The sequence below is a fragment of the Natator depressus genome, chromosome 9 (genome assembly GCF_965152275.1).
Source record: "Natator depressus isolate rNatDep1 chromosome 9, rNatDep2.hap1, whole genome shotgun sequence".
NCBI lineage: Eukaryota > Metazoa > Chordata > Testudines > Cheloniidae > Natator > Natator depressus.
The window spans coordinates 27,827,559-27,849,142 of record NC_134242.1 but is presented as its reverse complement, the minus strand read 5'-3'; the positions used below and the strand labels follow the sequence as shown (position 1 = coordinate 27,849,142).

Below are 21,584 nucleotides of genomic sequence, written 5' to 3'. Positions count from 1 at the left end.
TGTTGAAGAATTGCAACTTTTAGGTCTGTAATCAAGTGACCAGAGAGAATGAAGTGTTCTCCAACTGGTTTTTGAATGTTATAATTCCTGACATCTGATTTGTGTCCATTTATTCTTTTACGTAGAGATTGTCCGGTTTGGCCAATGTACATGGCAGAGGGGCATTGCTGGCACATGATGGCATATATCACATTGGTAGATGTGCAGGTGAACGAGCCTCTGATAGTGTGGCTGATGTGATTAGGCCCTATGATGGTGTCCCCTAAATAGATATGTGAACAGAGTTGGCAACGTGCTTTGTTGAAAGGGTAGGTTCCTGGGTTAGTGTTTTTGTTGTGTGGTTGCTGGTGAGTATTTGCTTCAGGTTGGGGGGCTGTCTGTAAGCAAGGACTGGCCTGTCTCCCAAGATCTGTGAGAGTGATGGGTTGTAGATCCTTGATGATGCGCTGGAGAGGTTTTAGTTGGGGGCTGAAGGTGACGGCTAGTGGAGTTCTGTTATTTTCTCTGTTGGGCCTGTCCTGTAGTAGGTAACGTCTGCGTACTCTTCTGGCTCTGTCAATCTGTCTCTTCACTTTAGCAGGTGGGTATTGTAGTTGTAAGAACGCTTGATAGAGATCTTGTAGGTGTTTGTCTCTGTCTGAGGGGTTGTATCATAGAGCTTGGCTGTAGACAATGGATCGTGTGGTGTAGTCTGGATGAAAGCTGGAGGCATGTAGGTAAGTAATAGCAATTAGTAGATTTCTGGTATATGGTGGTGTTTAGGTGACCATCGCTTATTAGCACTGTAGTGTCCAGGAAGTGGATCTCTTGTGTGGCTGGTCCAGGCTGAGGTTGATGGTGCGATGGAAATTGTTGAAATCATGGTGGAATTCCTCAAGGGCTTCTTTTCCATGGGTCCAGATGATGAAGATGTCATCAATGTAGTGCAAGTAGAGTAGGAGCATTAGGGGACGAGAGCTGAGGAAGCATTGTTCTAAGTCAGCCATAAAAATGTTGGCATACTGTGGGGCCATGCGGGTTCCCATAGCAGTGCCACTGATTTGAAGGTATACATTGTCCCCAAATGTGAAATAGTTATGGGTGAGGACAAAGTCCAGCCACCAGGTTTGCCGTGACATTATTGGGGATACTGTTCCTGACAGCTTATAGTCCATCTTTGTGTGGAATGTTGGTGTAGAGGGCTTCTACATCCATGGTGGTAGGATGGTGTTTTCAGGAAGATCACCGATCACCGACGGATTGTAGTTTCCTCAAGAAGTCAGTGGTGTCTTGAAGATAGCTAGGAGTGCTGGTAGCGTAGGGCCTGAGGAGGGAGTCTACATAGCCAGACAATCCTCCAGTCAGGGTGCCAATGCCTGAGATGATGGGGCATCCAGGATTTCCAGGTTTATGGATCTTGGGTAGCAGATAGAATACCCCTGGTCGGGATACTAGGGGTGTGTCTGTGCGGATTTGTTCTTGTGCTTTTTCAGGGAGTTTCTTGAGCAGATGGTGTAGTTTCTTTTGGTAACCCTCAGAGGGTAATGGCTTGTAGAATGTGGTGTTGTAGAGCTGCCTAGCAGCCTCTTGTTCATATTCGGACCCATTCATGATGACGACAGCACCTCCTTTGTCAGCCTTTTTGATTAGGATGTCAGAGTTGTTTCTGAGGCTGTGGATGGCATTGTTTTCTGCATGGCTGAGGTTATGGGGGCAAGTCATGCTGCTTTTCCACAATTTCAGCCCATGCACACTGGCGGAAGCACTCTGTGTAGAAGTCCAGTCTGTTGTTTCGACCTTCAGGAGGAGTCCACCCAGAATCCTTCTTTTTGTAGTGTTGGTAGGAAGGTCTCTGTGCGTTAGTATGCTGTTCAGAGGTGTGTTGGAAATATTCCTTGAGTCGGAGACGTCGAAAAATAGGATTTTAGGTCACCACAGACCTGTATCATGTTCGTGGGGGTGGGAGGGGCAGAAGGAAGGGCCCCGAGATAGGATAGATTCTTCTGCTGGGCTAAGAGTATAGCTGGATAGATTAAGGGAACCACTGTGGTGGCCCCTTGTGGCATGTAGTAGTTTAGACAGTTTAGTGTCCTTTTTCTTTTGTAGAGAAGCAAAGTGTGTGTTGTAAATGGCTTGTTTAGTTTTTGTAAAGTCCAGCCACTAGGAAGTTTGTGTGGAGGGTTGGTTTTTTATGAGAGTATCCAGTTTTAAGAGCTCATTCTTAATCTTTCCCTGTTTGCTGTATAGGATGTTGATCAGGTGGTTGCGCAGTTTCTTTGAGAGTGTGTGGCACAATCTGCCAGCATAGTCTGTGTGGTATGTAGATGGTAATGGATTTTTTATCTTCAGTCCTTGTGGTATGATGTCCATCCATTTGCATTTGGAAAGGAAGATGATGTCTGTCTGTATCTGTACGAGTTTGATGGATTTCCACTCCATACGGCTAAATTCAGTGCCTTGCATTATGACAGGTTTCAGAGTAGCAGCCGTGTTAGTCTGTATCCGCAAAAAGAAAAGGAGTACTTGTGGCACCTTAGAGACTAACCAATTTATTTGAGCATAAGCTTTTGTGAGCTACAGCTTACTTCATCAGATGCATGCAGTGGAAAATACAGTGGGGAGATTTTATATACATAGAGAACATGAAACAATGGGTGTTACCATACACACTGTAACGAGAGTGATCAAGTAAGGTGAGCTATTACCAGCAGGAGAGAAAAAATACAATTCCATGATTGAAAGTCATTGAATGTGCATATGATATGGTTAGATACAAACAGGCCAGGAGCAGCAACCTGATTGAGTGCACACTGGAACTGCTGTCGTCGTGTGCACAAATTAGACACACAATTGCTCACAGGAAATTCAGAAAATCAGGTAAATGTATGGGAAATAACAGTGCAGATCAAATATCATAGATTTTATCTAGTGATAAAACCATTTTTCACGCATCTTTTATCTACAGTGTCCATCCATCCAGTATTATTTTGATAACCCCAAACACCCCATTCACAAAGTATATTTTGAAGCATTTTTATCATATTACCACATCATTCTGTTAAGCTAGATACATATATTGCCAGTACTACTATTAATATATTTTATACTGAAATCCTCAAGGATTGTTTAAAATTATTGCCTAAAAAGAAGCAGTTTTGATAGCGCATAAGCCCAAAGTCTGAATGAGCAGATTCATTTACACAATGCGTACACTACTGTTGTGGTAACAGAACATGTCTGTCTGTGGCCCTGATCATGTCCTTCAGATTCAAGCATCTATCTCCCCTGCTAGAGCAGGGATCCGTGGCACCTACAGCTATATGCCTGTTATGCACGGTGTGTACTGCTGGGAGCAGTGAGGGAGAACAGCATTGGCCATTCCACTGCCCATTCAGGTTTGGTCATAACAGCAGAGTGGGGAGTGCTACTGGGATTAAACTGAGTGAGTGGTGTTGTGATCAGGTGCGTGGGCATTGCAGCACTATTGAAGTTTAACCTCGTGTCATGACGGAAGAGACATGGTGCCAAACCTGAGTCGCACTGTGACTCCCCTGCACCAGGTTGCAATGTCATTTATCCCCCTCCCTGTCATGACAGAGAGCTGGTGGTAGGGCCAAACCTGAGTGGGCAATGGGGTGGCCAGTTCTGCTCCTCTTCACTGCTGCTGTGGGACTGTCTCCTGCACAAGAGCTCCTGGGGAACTGTCTGGCCTCGCCCCGCTTCAGCACTCTGTGTCCCAACTCAGAGTTGGGGACTTACATTGCACCTGGGCAGGCCAGGCTGGAAGGCAGTGGTGCAGTGTGGTGCTAGGGACAGCAGCTGCAGCAGGGATGGCTCTGCAGCAGTGGTGGGCAACCTGCGGCCTGGAGGCCGCATGCGGCCCATCAGGGTAATCTGATTGTGGGCCGTGAGACATCTTGCTGACATTGACCATCCGCAGGCACAGCCCCCCGAGCTCCCAAGTGGCCACAGTTCGCTATCCCCAGCCAATGTGTGTGTGTCGGGGGGGATCCTTGGGGGCAACCTGGGCCAGGAAAAATCTTGTTTGTGCATCTCCACTGAAGCGATGGGGAGGTGCAGGCCTTCTGTGCAGGGATATGGAGGTGGAGCAGCCAGTCATTCCAAAGACAAGGCAACCTACCCTCCCTCTTGCAACAATTAATAGAGAACTCTGAAGAACTCCATGTGGAGTGTTCCTCCTCCAATACCCATACCATTGGTTGTACCACATAAGAACAGCCATACTGGGTCAGACCAATGGTCCATCTAGCCCAGTATCCTGTCTTCTGACAGTGGCTGGTGTCAGATGCTTCGGAGGGAGTGAACAGAACAGGGCGATTTACTGAGTTCCAGTCCCAGGTTCTAGTAGTCAGAAGTTTAGGGACACCAGAACATGGGAAAGGAGGTTGATCTGACAATAAAGTGCCACATTACTACTTAAGAATGGCAATTAGAATCAGAAAACCATATAAATGTAGGGGGACTGGAAGGGACCTCAATAGGTCATCTAGTCCAGTCCCCTGCACTGAGGCAGGACTAAGTACTAACCAGACCACCGCTGACAGGTGTTTGTCTAACCTGTTCTTAAAAACTCTTTATACCATTATCCAAATCATTTATGAAGATATTTGAATAGAACCGAACCTAGGATAGATCCCCAGGGGACACCACTTGATATGCTCTTCCAGCTTGATTGTGAATCACTTATAACTACTCTCAGAGTATGGTTTTCCAGCCAGTTATGCACCCACCTTATAATAGGCTAATCTAGGCTATATTTCTCTAGTTTGTTTCTGAGGTCACGTAAATCAATATCAAAAGCCTTACTAAAGTTGACATACATCACCATCTACTGCTTTCCCCCTATCCACAAGGCTTGTTATCCCGTCAGAGAAGGATATTAGGTTTGTTTGACTTGATTTGTTCTTGAAAAATCCATGTTCACTCTTATCTTATTCAAACTGATTATCTGAATTCAGGTACTGAAGTTAAACTGACAGGTCTATAATTCCCTGGGCTGTCCTTATCCCCCTTTTTATAGATAGGTACTATATTTGCCCTTTTCCAGTCCTCTGGGATTGCTCCTGTCCTCCACAAGTTTTCAAAAATAATCACTAATGGTTCAGAGATCTCTTCAGCCAGTTCCTTGTAGGATGTATTTCATCAGGCCCTGCTGATTTGCAGACATCTAAGTAATTCTTAACTTGTTCTTTTCCTATTTGAGCCTCAGAGCCTATCCCATTTACACAGATGTTCACTCTGTTAGTTGTCCAGCCACTGCTAACTTCTTTGGTGAAAACTGGAACAAAAAAGGCATTTAACACTTTTGTCATTGCTGCATTTTCTATTGTCTTTCCCTTTGAATTCATCACTGAGTGAGGGGCCAACCCTGTTCTTGGTCTGCTTCTTGCTTCTCGTGTATTTATAAATACACTTTCTTTCTACCCTTTATGTTCCTAGCTAGTTTCATCTGGTTTTGTGTGCTGGTCTTTCTAATTTTGTCCCTATATGCTTGTGTCATTTTTTTCATATTCATCCTTTGTAATTTGTAATTACCACCTAAAAGCAATACCTTTTTTTCAGAACATATATTGAACCTGAGCCTGCAAGATGCTGGGCATCTACTAAGAGATGCTGAGCACCCTCAACTCAAAGCCAGGAGATGCCCCGCAGCCTGGGTCTAATTATCACAGAGTTTCTCAAACCGGGGGTCGCACCCCCATTGCAGATGGGGTTGCAGCAATCCCTAGTGTGTGGAGGATGCCAGTTTGCTCTGCACAGTGCAACTTCACATGTACGGTATGTAGGAGGTCTACAAAATGGCATCCTCCACATAGGGTGACCACCTTTTCAACATGCAAAAATGGGACACATGCAGGAGCCCTGCCTGCCCCCCTGCCCCTCCACTTCTCCCTAAGGCTCTGGCCAGGCCAGAAGACAAAGCTGGACAGTGGTAAGAGCTGCCTAGGGAGCCTGGGCTGCTGTGGAAAGCACTGGACCCTCCACCTGCACTGGGTGGGAGGCTGGGGTGCCCAAGAGGAGTCCCTGGTCTGTTTCCCTGCCCCTGGCGTATGCCGCTCAGGGCAGGGGGAATCATCCATGGCTCCACACTGCATTTCAGGCTCCCTGGGTGACTCTTATTACTGCCCGGTTCCAGCTTCTGGCCTGGCCAGGGGCAGGGCTTTGGAGGGAAGAGGAGGAGCAGGGGACAGGGCTTCATGGCTTGGGGGGTGGCTAAAGCCCACCTCAGCCCCCGCCCCCCCTACCAGGAAAAGGCTGGCATCACCCCTGAGCCTCGGGCAGGTGCGGAGTGGTGCTGCAGGAAATTTGGGACAAATGGTGACCTGAACTTGAAATGTACATTTGGGACTGTCCTGCCCAATTAGGGACAGGTGGGTCACCCTGCCTCTGCACAGTGTGACCTTGCGTGTGCATAAGTATGAGGTCACACTGTGCGGAGAGAAAAATGGCTTCCTCCATGCAGTATGACCTCATGTGTATGGGGCATGCAAGTTCACACTGTGCAGAGAATGCCATTTTGCTCTACAAAATGGCATCCTCCATGCTGTCTGGGGTCTCAGGAGGAAATAATTCATTAAAATGGGGTCATGCCAGCAAAAAGTTTGGGAACCTCTGAGTTATCGCTTCGTGGAAATAGACTCAAACTTAGCATTGGCTCTCTTCACACTTTTCAGTGTTTCCATTTGCACCTTGGAATTCTACATTTCTCCTCTCCCTGTCTTTTAGCCATAAAAAGAAATCTGACAGATTCTTCCTGACACCTATTACTAACAGCAATTCAAAATTATCTGTTTTTCTTGACATTTTTCTGCCCTTTAATAGTTTCACACCCTCTTTCTTCCCCTGAGGGTGAAGGAGTCCACCCTCCTCCCAGCAGTTTTATTTTTAAAATGAAAGGGAACAATAACAAATGTGCCAGATCCTGAGCTCCTCACTCAACATTTACTGAGACAAATTGCCATTGACTGAATAAACACTAACACCCTGATTCATCAAGACACTTAAGTCCATACGGAGTGCCTTTGAAGTCAATGGTGCTTAAAATTAGGCATGTACTTAATTCCCTTCATATCGATCCAAATTCTGATGTCTTCACTTAGTTGCAGATTCAACAAGGTAATTACTTTTCCTTTAAAAGTGTCTTCTTCTGCCTCTTATTGTGCATGTTTAATGTTCCTGGGAATGTGTAGTACTTCCTCACTCATAATTTACTGTGTTACCTAGTTCTTCTGTTTGTTGTTTAAGAATTTTTTCAGCCTTCTCTGAAGCTTCCTATTTATATTTCTAGACTCAAGGGCATTGGCTAAGTGCAATGATTCTGGTCAGCTAAAGATGTTCTTCCATCAACAATTATTCTCAGTACGAGGCCTCAATTGTAACTGATATGTACGCTAATAATTGCTACCAGTAGGTGGCAGTAATCCCTCATCAAACATATCCTACAAAAATTTCCTGCAAATATCTATCCACAATGTTGTTGTAGCCGCGTGGTTGCTAGGATATAAGAGAGACAAGGTGAGTGAGGACCTTTATACACCTCAGATTCATTAATTACAGTAAAGGAAGAAAAAGGGAAGTAAAAGGAAAATGATCATTCTTTTATTGGACCAGCTTCTGGTGATGAAAGAGACAAGCTTTCGAGCTACACAGAGCTCTTCCTCAAGTCAGGGAAAGGTATTCAGAGTGTCACAGCTAAATACAAGGTCAAACAGATAGTTTAGCATAAGTTGTTAGTACATATTCTAAGGGACCATTTACCTTAGTACCTTTCCCAGACTTGAGGAAGAGTCCTGTGTGGCTTGAAAGCTCGTCTCTCTCACCAACAGATGTTTGGTCCAATAAAAGATTTACCTCATCCACCTTGTCTCTGCAAATATCGGTTCTTTGTAACTTCCAAGAAAGTGCCAATTATAATTCACCAGTCCATTATTAAAGAACCTTAGTGACCAGTTGTAATGTCACACAAACAAAATACAACTTTAAAAAACAAGATAGTTTTTGGATCCGCTTCTACACATTTTGGTTCCTTTTCTCATGCATTTTAATAACAAGGGCAAAACAGAACTGTAAATCAAATCACGTTATTATACTTAGAAAATACAGGTTCTTACCTGTTGTAACAGTTGTTCTTTAAGATGTGGCTGCAGACATGTATTCTACAACCCACCCTTCATCTCCTAGGGAGATGGACTGTGGCAGATCTTGCACATGAGCCTCCCCCAGACACTTCAGACAGCTGGAGTCCGGGTCGCTCACTGGCATAGGCTTGCCACAGGAGGCACAGGGTTTGAAGTCTGGAGACTGGGGCATGTCCTTCTATGCAACTGTGAGGTCTAACTATATATCTACTACTAAGAGAAATAAACTAAAAGATAACTAAACTTGCGAAAAAAGAAGAGCATAACAAAGCCACTAGATGAAAGGCTTGCCAAGGCAAGAGGAGTTGTTCCAGTGACCATCAAGGGCGGTAAGAAGGAACTGAGAGGGTGTGAGCTGTCCGTGGCCCTTCTACCAATGCATGAGCGCGTAGCATCAGAGGGCACTAGAGCTGGTTCAACGGATACCACTGAAGGAAAAATCTCCGACTGTGCAGTGTGGAATGGACATGAGCAAGCACCCGAAGAAGAAAATATAAACACCTGGGAGGGACATAAATAAAGAAGGAAAACAAAAGAGAATACCATACCTGGCAATAGCTAAGCAGTAGATTGCATTATCTCTTGGAGTTCTTCCATTGTGTTCTGAGAAACACTCAGAGGAGGAATTTAAGAGCAATTTAGCATTAGGTGTTGAATAGTAGAAAGGAGGGCGTGAATTTCTGAGGCTTGAAATAGGGGGCAGAGGAACTTTAGCTAAACACATATTTTGGTCCATACTTTCATCTTTTCTAGGCTGTGCACCCTTCTTTCTAATACTCTTCTTTTGGTGAAGTCTGTGTATGTTAGGGAGCTTATTCGCATCTTCCAATGGAGGTAATTTGAGCTTTATTACTGTTTGGTTCCCCTTTGTAACTGTCAAGGAACATGAATCTTTCTCATGTGGAGTTTGATCAGTTAGGTTTGGTAACTTATAGTCCTTATTGCCTGCTGCCTTGATCCTGGCTTTGGAAGTCATTTTCGGCTTTGTGAAGCCATCCACGATAACAGTGTCCCCCACTCGTGTTCTGAAGACTACAGCCTGGTTAAGCCATTTCGTGGTAAGGATGTGACTCTGCGCCCTAAGCAGCCACTGCTTTAATTTAATGTAGATCTTCATGGGAAGTGAAAAATTAGGATAAGAAACCACCGACCACATTTTGGTAACTAAATATAGCACACAATCCTTATGTTTGTGTTTGATGCATATGTTCAGAGGAATTTGCCCTGCTGGATTTTGGCACTCTACGCACAAGACACTATAATTGACAAAGGCCTTCAGTATAATTAGTTGGCCTGCTTCTGCAGCTGCGTGAACTGGACATTTAGTTACATCTGGATGATGTGTTTCCTGACACCATTCTCGGTAGGGATGAACACCCACTGCCTCATTGGGTCTCACTCCCTGTTTCAGTATCCATGCCGTGAGCTCAAGGTGGCCAAAAAATGCTGCCATGTAAAGAGCCACCCTCTTTTGATATCTGACAAAAAGAAACATGCAAAAAAAAAAAAATTAACTGAAGAAACTAAAGAAATCCAACATAACATAAGCATTAGAAAAATACTACCTTTCAAAATTATGTATATTTCTTTGCAGAATGACAGCACAAAAATATTCAGCCAAACATATGCCAAGATATGTCTTTAAGTCTCATGATTTTGTGCTCTAATTGGCTGATTAGATAATATGGTCCCCATATGAATAAGTAATTTGTACCTTTGTTAAAAGGGCTTAGTTACTGTTGATCATATTTGTTATCCACAAATGAAAGAGAGGCACATGCTGATTTTATAGTCTGAAGAGAGAAAATTTTAAGATGACCCACTAGAGGTATCGCGAGTGAAGAAGGGTTTCATAAAGTGAAACAGGATTTACAGTTTACACAAGGTAAGGTGTTTCACATCCACATGACATTCAAAAATGTGAGAAGATGAGTACACGAGATCTTTAAAGGCCAGTGAAAAAAGAGTACAAGTATTTCAGAGACAAATAGTTGGACATTTTAAAAGTGGGGGAGGTGATTAAATGATACAGGTACAAAATAAGGGACAAGCGTTAAAATACATGTAAAGAGGATAGACTTGTCCAGCTAATTCTTATCTAACAATTCCTTATGTTCTGTGTGTCCTTGTTCTTGGTAAAGACAGTAGAAACCACTTGCTATACAAAGCCACTGCCACTAAATAGAAAAATAAACCATAGACTATCACCACAATCTAGGTATGGAGTAATATTGACACTGAGCTACTATCTCATATACTGTAATCCACATGACAATTATTTTAATTATATTGCATCTTTCATTACATTTCCACTGATAGAGAACTACTCTGTTCTAGCTTAATACTCCATTCAAGTCTGTTATTCATACATTGCCCTTTTATATCCTACAGTGCATTCATAATTAGATACCACAAAGGGGTACTGTGTTTATAATGCCCAGATTTAAAGGAAACAGATTAAATTCAGATGAGATATTGCCATTTTCTGGAAAGTAGTATGACTTGTAAAAAATTGATGGGGTAATGTACTGTTCCTGTCAGCAATAGGATATTTGAACTCAGGACAGATTCTATAGTATGAAGGCACTAATTAATTATTTCCAAATCTATAGCGTCATTTGTTAGCTAGCATCTAGTGTAAAAAGACACCATTTGTTTATATTTCTGACACTTTACACTCTGGGTTTTTAATTAGTAAATTAAATATTGAGAATCTTGTGCTCCACTCCTTTAGTAACCCCACAGGATGGGGGAAACAAAAAAGTTGATAAGGTCAAGTTCCACAAGGTGTGAAGCAATGTTCTAAACATGGTGTCACACTTTCATGCAGTGCTGTTATTTCTTACAGGGGCAAAGGGCCAGTATACTGTATTTCATTTAGAATAAATCTTAATGTGTTATGTCATGCCTAAGATCTTTCACAGTCAAATGATCTTCTTTATCCAGTTAGGTCAGTAATTGGATGCTTTTCCCTTGCACTGATAACATCTGGGATCCTTTCTCTCCTTTGTATCTCTCACCAAAGCTACGCACTGCAATACAGTTTAACTATACTGTAAGGAATGTGTGTTAAGAGTTATTAAGGGGGCATTAAATATGGCATTGGCTTGCAAAATCTCCATGAAAATGTATTGGCACAGTCACAAAATCTGCCTGGTCTTTACCCTTTATCATAACAACTTAAAACTAATAACCCTTTACCATAACAACTTAAAACTAATTGTCTAGGAAAAACTCATTCCAGGTGAGTGGGCAAGTAGAATTTTGCAAGGCTAGTATAAACAATGCTCGGTTGTAAGAACAGTTTACTAAAAACAATAGTGAAGAAGTAATGGTGATCTTTAGGGCAGCCTTCAGAAATGTCATTACAATTCCCAAATGTCCAAATAAGAGTGACTTTTTAAAATACATACACTTCTGTTGTAAAATAAGAGCATGATCAACTGAAATCAATATAGATCAGACTCCAAATTACTAAAATGGGAGCTGGTATATTTTTTATATTATGAGGATATTTTTGCTGTACTCCTTTTAGGAGATATTTCAATTGCTTGAATAGCACCTTACATTAAAATACTAAAGTAAACTGGCAGTTAAATCCAAAACATAATCAATTTTCAAAAGACATTGTTAGGGAACAGAGGTGCTTGGACTGGAGAAGTTTTAAAATGGGCAAAAAAACAAATGCAATTAGTTACCGTACTTGAGTACTGGTTCTTCATCAGACAGGAAGTGTTGGACTGTATGCTTGTTTCCTAAGAGGCACCCAGTCAGGAATTCTTTCCATCCATCCCACACATCCAGGCGAAGTGTTGTGCCTAGCAACCGTGAGTGAGATGCAATCACTTAGTTTGCTTCCAGCTTTGTTATTTTTGCAATTTATACATGTCTAAACCTTTTGGTTTGCATATAAAAGATATGTCTGCAACCTACTGGCTGAAGTGTGTGCGTACCAGAACCCTCTGCTGGAGGGAATGTCAGGCCACACCTGCGAATAGCTTGTCCTCTAGTGGCTGGCCAGAAAAGAGAATATAAATCCCTTAACACTGTGAATTTACCAAACTACCAAACAATCTGAAAAGGTGTTAGTTTTGGCTAGTTTATATTAAAAAAAAGGGGATGTTTGTAGTCTATTGCACACAGATGAGATATTGATTGGTTACTTGGTCTGATATAGCCTGAATTTTGTGACCTTCCAGGCATTTGGCAAAAACTGTCTATTGGAAGGGGTGTTAGAGAGGGTTGAGGATATGTTCTCATAATGATGGGTGGATGTGAGGAGGCTGAAAGGAGCTTTTTGTAGCTGGCTGGCTAGTTGAGTTGTGCTATTGTTTCTGTCTGATGGTTTGCTTTTTAATACCACTGGAAGTATTATGTTGTAAATGTGATTGAGTGTCAGGGCACATAGAGCCTGTGTACAGATGTCTTTTTTATTATTTAAATCAAAATTTAAAAAAACCAGATAAATGGTAAGTAAGACAGGACCTTGAGGGTTGCTCCTAACAATCCACTATAATTTGATATTCACATTTTAAACATAGTCACAGACCCAACTTCCTGTAAAAGATTTGGGGCAGTGAAGTTCAGCAGGATTTTCCTGTTCTAGGAAGTATTGTAATTAAAACTTCCATGAGAGGGCATTAAAAATACTCTGGTCTCAGTCCTGATCTTTTTTTCATGGCTGTCACATCCACTGGTTTTTGGGGGTAGAAGTGGGCCCAGTGTTAAAACTGCAAATATCAGAAAGGCTGTGAGATTCTAAATGTGATCCTTTAGAGCCTGTTCCTGGCAGGCTGATTTGATGTTTACACTTAAACACTATGGAGTTATGTGGGTGTTAAATCAGCATGAGTGTGGACAGCTCCCACACACAAACCCGCACATCTGTAATGATTGCAACAGCAGTTGTGAATGCATCAGGACTGCAAAACTGGGCCTCTAAGTTTTGGATCTCTAAAGTGTTTCTGTTCTGGTTTGGAATGTTACTGTGTATATACTGGGTTCAGGATGCTGCACCAAATATCCACACCCAAGATAGCAGAATTATAGATCAGATTACCTAGCTCATGATTTCAGTGGTTCAGTTTCTGTATGTATACTGTTGACCAAGTCTTTGGGCTTTTTTTCTGAACAGTTTTATAAGCAGTTTACATTTAGATTGTCTGCTGGTGAATGTTTATTTCTGTAATACGCTATACATGGTATTAGATATATGTTTGACCAGCAACTTAATTATCCATCTTTTGTAAATATACTCCTAGAAACCAACCATTACTTGCTTGTTGTAAGTTTGTATTTGTCTGGGTTATTTTATATTTATTCCCTTTCTAAATATTGTGGTTATGGGGCCAAACCAAACACTGCCCTGTACCTTGTGTAGTCATCCACATTAATGCAAATTCGAGTAGGTATAAAGCATTGTCAGATCATAATAGTAGTATTTTACACTCATTTTATACTGGTATAAATTGACTATACAAGGTGCAGAATTGGTCTGTATTTCATATTCACTCTCCAGACTTAGGACGATGGTATGTTTAAGTCTATATTAACATGCTAGTTTATTCCATACACTTATCCACAAACTTACATTTTCTACTTCAGGAAAAAATGAACCGTATGATAACCTACTGCTTTTCGGAAGTCAAAAAGTTATGGTGGGATAAATTCTCCCTTTACATAGGCACCGATTCAGCAAGGTACTTAAACACATTCCTAACTTTAAGCAAGTAAGTAGTCCCATTGAAGCCTGATCCACCTCCACTAAAGTGAATGGGTTTATATGGAGTAGACATGAGGGAAGAAATTATGCCCTTATCTGTACTATTGGTTGTCATCCATAGTTATACATGTCCTGTGTGATTAATTTCATTATTATGGGTAAACCAAGGTACAGGGAGGCTAGGTGCTATATTCAAGGTCTCATAGTGGCTTGTTGGCATACCCAGAAATAAAGACTAGGAGTCCTGACTTCCAACCAACCAGTCTAACCACTAGTGCCTCAGAGTATGGGGCAGGGGGGGTCTATGTGCCTTCTAAAAAACAAAACCAAAAACTGTGGATGTCCTCATTAGCCACATAAATGTCTAATCCTTTTTCAGTGCTACTAAACTCTTAGTCACAGTGATGTCTTGTGGCACAGAGTGCCACAGATAATTTACATGCTGTATGGAATGTCCCTTTGTTCTTATTATGAGAAAATGTAAATAAAGGTGCCCTGTTAAATATCTTTCCAGCAGTCATTATTACATACAGCTATATCAAGTCCCATCTTATGTCTCCCCCCAAAACTAAACAGTCCCTGTCTTTTCAGTCTCTCTTACAGAAATCTCTCCATACACAATCCCATTTTTGTCACTTCTCTCTTAATCCTCTCTGCTATATTTTTTGAGATTGATTGATCAGAACTGAATATAACAGGGATTGGCAACCTTTGGCACGCGACCCATCGGGTAAATTCACTGACAGGCCAGGACGGTTTGTTTATCTGCAGTGTCCGCAGGTTCAGCCGATCGCAGCTCCCACTGGCCGCGGTTCGCTGTTCCAGGCCAATGGGGGCTGCAGGAAGCAGCTGCCAGCACATCCCTCGGCCCACGCTGCTTCCCGCAGCCCCTACTGGCCTGGAACGGCGAACTGTAGCCACTGGGAGCTGCAATGGGCCGAACCTGCAGATGCTGCAGGTAATTAGAATATATTGTAACTAATTGGGCATAAGTACATGCACACTATGAATTACTGAATCACAGAAATGTAGGATTGGAAGGGATCTCGATAAGTCATCTATTCCAATCCCCTGCTTGAGGCAATAGTAAGCATTAACTAGACCATCCCGACAGGTGTTTGTCTAACCTCCTTAAAAACCTTGTTCTTAAAAACCTCCTGTGGCAGATTCCACTACATCCCTAGGTAATTTGTTCCAGTGCTTAGCTACTCTGACATTTAGGAATTTTTTTTCCTAATGTCAAACCTAAATCTCTCTTGCTGCAATTTAAGCCCATTTAAGTCCTGTCCTCAGTGGTTAAGAAGAACAATTTATCACCCTCTTCTTTTTATCAACCGTTTACATTCTTGAAGATGGTTATGACCCTCCTCAATCTTCTCTTCTCCAGACTAAACAAACCCATTTTTTTCAATCTTTCCTTGTATCCATAAGCGCCGACTTCCCCTCTTTCCCTGGGGTGCTCGACCTCCCCCCCGTGCCCCCACTCCATCCCTTCCATGAGGCCCCTCCCCTGCCCCACCCCAGCAACCCTGCGGGAAGCGCTGGCAGGTAGGCAGAGGAGTGGGGACGTGGCGTGCTCAGGGGAGGAGGAGGAGGTGGGGCGGGGGGGTGAGGGGAGCTTGGCTGCCAGTGGGTGCAGAGCACCCACTAATTTTTCCCCGTGGGTGCTCCAGCCCCGGAGCACCCACAGAGTCGGTGCCTATGCTTGTATGTCATGTTTTTTAGACCTTTAATCATTTTTGTTGCTCTCCTCTAGACTTTCTCCAATTTCTCCACATCCTTCTCCAAGTGTGGTGCCCACAATTGGACACAGTTCTCTAACTGAGGCCTTATCAGAGCTGAGTAGAGTGGAAGAATTACTTCTCATGTCTTAGCTTACAACACTCTTGTTAATACATGTGACAGAGTGCCGAGCAACAGCACCTGATCCAGCAGTCTGACCATAGCAACTTCAGTTAGTTGCCTTATAAACACCTGAATGTGGGAACTGAGCCAAACTGATAGGCTGGAAGAGTTAATAACTAATTACCTCATTAACTCAGAAGGTAAAAAGGCCCAGGAAGGAAGAACAATGTGTGGGAGAGAAATTGCTGTAGGCTGGTAGAACCAATGACATAGGAGATTTCTCCCCTGCTGCGCTTAGAAGTCCCCAGCTGGCCTGTGCCAGCTAACTCAGGTATAGATGTTAACTCATGAGTAGTCCAAAGACTTCAATAGACACGTTGTCTGAGTAACTGCTCATGAGTGGGACTAAGGGGTTCACAATCTAGCCCTAATTAATCAATGAGGATCTTATTCTTCCATTGGTAGCAGGGTGCAGTGCGGAATGAACACCGTTGTCATAAGATACTACCAAAAAAGTAGCAAATCCTGTGTGCTTTTTTTAAAAGCAGCTATGGGTAGTTACAAGATAAAATGGCCACAGAGTCCCATCCTGTAAAGTGCCAAAAGGGGATACAGTCAGAGGGAAGGAGGGGGATAACCCACAAAGATAACTGCTTGCATCAAATTATCCCCCTTTGAGAATTACAGGAAGTATAGATAAAGATATAAGTGACAGCTACCTTTTCTTATGATGCCACAGTTAATAAGTTCGGCAGGTGGGGTACAGAATATTAACACTCCCTGAATGAGCCAATCACACTAGTGAGGCAGTGCACCCTAGTTACTAGCTCCCAACCCCTCTCCAGATCCCCGAAATGCTTCTCGTCCAGCACCTACAAACTCCTCACCCAATGCCCAAAGTCAGCCATGATTTCTTGCCTTGATATTAATCCTTCAATATTTTCTGACCACAGCAGATTGAGAGATTTTAGGTTGTTACAAGAAACTGTTGCTGGTTTGGGGACAAAGGTGGAAGAAGTTTGAGTATCTCTGGTCTAGTGGACTAAGCAAAAGAGCAGAAGCTAGGAAGCCATGAGGCTAACACACTGGGCCATATCTTACCCTACATTTAGATTGGTTTGTTGGTTAGTCATCAGCATAGTGACCTAACAGAAAACTTCACTGTCATTTTTTTCATTTACAGTAAAAACTTTGTTATCCCATGTTGTGGGAATGAGGGGTGCAGGTTAGTCAAAAATTCCTGTTAACTAAGAGTTATAATTACCAATGGAGGGAGGGAGTTTGGGTGCAGGAGGGGATTGAGGGCTGCGGGTTGGGCAGGGGCAGCGCACAGAGCCTAGGAACAGGAGGGACAACTGGACACCTGGCAAACCTATTGAAGATTTGTATCAGGAGATATCAGAAATGCCAGTTTCTAGAGCTTTCTGGTTGGTAAAGTGCTGGATAACATAGCTTTTATTGTATTTTTTAAATTTAAAAATGACAAAACTATGGTCAGCTGTCTGTAACATACAAAGCCAGTATGCCATCTAAGGAGTAATGTAATGCAGGGGTTCTCAACCTTTTTCTTTCTGAGGCCCCCCTCAACATACTATAAAAACTCCGCAGCCCACCTGTGTCACATCTGTTTTTCTGCATATAAAAGCTAGAGCCAGCGTTAAGGGGTATCACGCAGGGCAATTGCCCGAGGCTCCATGCTACAGGGGCCCTCGCAAAGCTACATTTCTTAGACTTCGGCTTCAACCCCGAGTGGTGGGGCTCAGAGCCCCGGGCTTCAACTCCATGCAGTGGGGCTTTGGCTTTCTGCCCTGGGCCCCAGAAAGTCTAATGCTGGCACTGCTTGGCGGACCCCCTGAAACCTGCTCGCAGCCCCCCAGGGGGACCCAGACCTCTGGTTGAGAACCACTGATGTAAGGACAAGATTAACACCTTTGGGAGGTGGATTGGGACTATAGCACAGTGGACTTGTAGGGGTAATATTAATTTTATATGTTGGTATGCAAGATTTCTGCAGCTTTCTGTGTATTCTCCCATCTTACAAGCAACACCCAGTCTGATAAGAATCCTCATTCTTCTCTCCTGACACCAGTTTTATACCAGTGCATCTCCAGTGAAATAAGTCCCAACTTACATTTGCACAAGTGCAGGCCCAATATTATTACAAGGGCATGCAGAAGTGCGTTACAGGTTCCTTTTGTGCATCATTCATTTTTATCTCTCCACCTGCCTTTCACATTGTTTTATTTTGAAGAGCATCATTTGACCCAAAATGGTTTTTTTTAATACTGAGATCTGCATTAGAAAAGTATCAATAATAATAATGCTTTTCAGGTTTCCCTAAATATAAACAATGATAAATATTCCTTAAATACAGAAAACTGACATGTTATAGACACATATTGGGTCACCATTGCTCTATTTAGTAGGTAGTGAAAATAAAACCATCTTATACCTATATCTAACTGGTAATCGTTCAGTGTGTTGCAGTCGTACATCTCCTTGCCCTCTGGAGTCCTGAGACAATAAACACTATTTGGAAAGCCACATTTCAGGGTTACCAGTGTTTTCAAAAGGGACACTTTTGTAGCAAGAAGATAAATACTCCCCTTAATGGGCACTTTCTCTTGGGTTACAGCATTGTACACATAGAAGGCTGGTTTGTCTTCTTCCTAAAAGCAAAAATAATAATGACATAAGTACTCCAGCAACAGTGCTCTTGTAAATTGTGCCTATAGTTTAGGTACATTCTTTTTACACATCTAAGGATCTACTGTCCTTTTTGTTTGAGCGTGGTCCAGTGGACAGAGCAGGAGACTAGGTTCTATTACCAGTTATCCCTCAAACTGGCTGCTTGACCTTTGTCCAGTCATTAAGGGCCCAAACCTACAAGATATTGAGCGCCTCTTGTGAGGTGCTGAACAACATAAGCGCCTTTTGACATCAGTGAGACATTAGGGCACTCCTCATCTCTTGAGAGGGGCTTTTGACACCTGGAGGAGTGGGCCCTGAACTCCTCTGTGCTCCAGTTCACTCATCTATGAAATAGATGGAATAATATTTATTTCACAGGGATGTTGTGAGGCTTAGCTATTTCAGATTTGTAAAATGCTTTCAGATGCAAGGATGAAAGTCATGAGCATATATTTTTTACTTCATTTATAACAGTTCCAAGGTAAGGTCTGTCTATATTTTACGTCTTGTACAACAATTAACACACAGTCACTGCTTAAAAATGTAAGCCTAATTCTGCACATTAGTGCACCCCATTAACTTCAGCTGAGTAGCATCTGTGAGTTAGAGCAGAATTTGGCTCTATTAATGAAAATACTAGTTGATTGTTAGCATGAATAGAGGTTACTGCACTGCGGTGCAATTCAGGAATATCCCACTGGAGTCAGAAAAGCACAAGGAATTTCATTGAATATAGAAGGCCACTAGGAGAAATAGCGAGATGGTGCAGGTTGCAAAACCATCAAGATATGGATAAGGATGACATTTGGCTTTGCACCTGTTGCATCAGATCTAAGGAGTTTGGTTTTCTCAATGCCTGACCATAATTGGGTTTTAGATGAAAGACAGCTGGCTGAAATTTAATCTCGATAAGACACAGGTGATGCAGTTCACTAATAAGAGGAGACGACAGAGAGGATATCTTACAATTTATAATCTAGAGTTCCAATAGGATCTTCGGCTGCTTCTGGATGTTCAGATAGCAGCCCCTCCCCCCTGCCCTACTCCCCCTTATGGTTGCTTTTGTTATCTCTGTGCTTGACTCAGTGGTAGTGACAGGATTTTCCCATCAGATCCAGGCCTTGTCAAAAGCCTGTACTTTTGTCTTCTCCAGATTGACTTACTGCAATATGTTCTTTGTGGTGCTATACCCGATGATAAAGTTAGTCAAAATTTTCTGAGTCTGAAATTTTCAGTTAAATTTTTGGGGTTTCCCAAGTACCACTAGCTGAAGATAATTCACATTTCAGCTAGCAGAATAAGGCTGGCTACCCACTTGATGAGATTTCAGCCCTTCACACAGTTTGGGTTTTGTGTCCCTTATTATTTCTGTAGTGTCACTAGCATGCTTGACACTTAGGACTTGTTTTCACTAGAAAATGTTATTGTATTTGACATGACTGTTAAGAGTAGCATTAGATGACAGCATTAGACACTTATGGTAGAGGCTGTTCTAGATTTGATTTTTGACAAACAGGGAGGAACTGGTTGAGAATTTGAAAGTGGAAGGCAGCTTAGGTGAAAGTGATCATGAAATGGTAGAGTTCACGATTCTAAGGAATGGTAGGACGGAAAACAGCACAATAAAGATAATGGATTTCAAGAAGGCAGACTTTAGGAAACTCAGGGAGTTGGTAGATAAGATCCCATGGCAAGCAAGTCTAAGGGGAAAAACAGTTCAATCAGTTGGCAGTTTTTTAAAGAGACAGTTTTTTAAAGAGACATTATTAAGGGCACAATAGCAAACTATCTCACAGCATAGAAAAGATAGGAAGTATGGCAAGAGACCACCTTGTCTTAACCAGGAGATCTTCAATTATCTGAAACTCAAAAAAGAGTCCTACAAAAAGTGGAAACTAGATCAAGATAAAAAGATGAATATAAACAAATAACACAAGTATGTAGGGACAAAATTAGGAAGGCCAAGGCACAAAATGATATTAAACTAGCTGGAGGCATAAAGGGTAACAAGAAAACATTCTACAAATACATTAGAAGCAAGAGGAAGACCAAGGACAGGGTAGGCCCACTACTCAATGGGGAGGAGGGGAGAACACTAACAGAAAATGTGAAAATGGCAGAAGTGCTAAATGACTTTTTTGTTTCAGTTTTCACCAAAAAGGTTTTGAATGGACCTCTAACATAGTGAATGCCAGTGAAAATGAGGTGGGATCAGAGGCTAAAATAGGGAAAGAACAAGTTAAAACATTACTTAGACAAGTTAGATGTCTTCAAGTCACCAGGGCCTGATGAAATACATCCTAAAATACTCAAGGAGCTGACTGAGGAGATATCTGAGCCATTAGGTTAGCGATTATCTTTGAAAAGTCATGGAAGATGGGAGAGATTCCAGAGGACTGGAAAAGGGAAATAAGAACAACCCGAGGAATTACAGACCAGTCAGCTTATCTTCAGTACCCAGAAAGATAATGGAGCAAATAATTAAGGAATCTATTTGCAAACACCTAGAACAGTGTTTCCTAAACTTGGGACGCCACTTGTGCAGGGAAAGCCTCTGGCGGGTCCAGCTGGTTTGTTTACCTGCCACGCCCGCAGGTTCAGCAGATTGCAGCTCCCACTGGCTGCGGTTCGCTGTGCCTGGCCAATGGGGGCTCTGGGAAGTGGCCCGGGCCAAGGCACGTACTGGCCGCTGCTTCCCACAGCCCCCATTGGCTGGGCACAGCGAACCGCGGCCAGTGGGAGCCGCGATTGGCCAAACCTGAGGACACAGCAGGTAAATAAACCAACCTGGCCCGCCAGGGTCTTTCCCTGCACAAGCGGTGTTCCAAGTTTGGGAAACACTGACCTAGAAGATAATAAGGTAATAAGTAACAGTCAGCATAGATTTGTTAAGAACAAATCACATCAAACCAACCTAATAGCTTTCTTTGACAGGGTAACAAGCCTTGTGGATAGGGGAGATGAAATAGGGGTGGTATATCTTGACTTTCGTAAGGCTTCTGTCTCGTATGACTGTCTCATGAACAAACTAGGGAAATAAACCTAGATGGAGCTACTATAAGATAGATGCATCACTCATTGGAAAACCGTTCCCAGAGAGTAGATATCAGTGGTTCAGAGTCAAACTGGAAGGGCATGTCAAGTGGGGTCTTGCAGGATCAGTTCTGAGTCTAGGTCTGTTCAATATC

The 21,584-nt window shown here is 42.7% G+C and overlaps 1 protein-coding gene across 1 annotated transcript in view; it reads right to left on the bottom strand.

Annotated features, from left to right (window-relative positions):
• The window catches only part of ANKUB1 (ankyrin repeat and ubiquitin domain containing 1), a 30,893-nt gene that overhangs the window by 1,172 nt on the left and 8,137 nt on the right, over nucleotides 1–21,584 (bottom strand). Inside the window, exons 3-5 of the mRNA XM_074962949.1 lie at nucleotides 18,158–18,374; nucleotides 11,842–11,956; nucleotides 8,687–9,616 (exon numbers count right to left, since the gene is read on the bottom strand). Coding sequence (XP_074819050.1) covers nucleotides 8,687–9,616; nucleotides 11,842–11,956; nucleotides 18,158–18,374 — 1,262 coding nt within the window. The remainder of the gene's footprint in view (nucleotides 1–8,686; nucleotides 9,617–11,841; nucleotides 11,957–18,157; nucleotides 18,375–21,584) is intronic.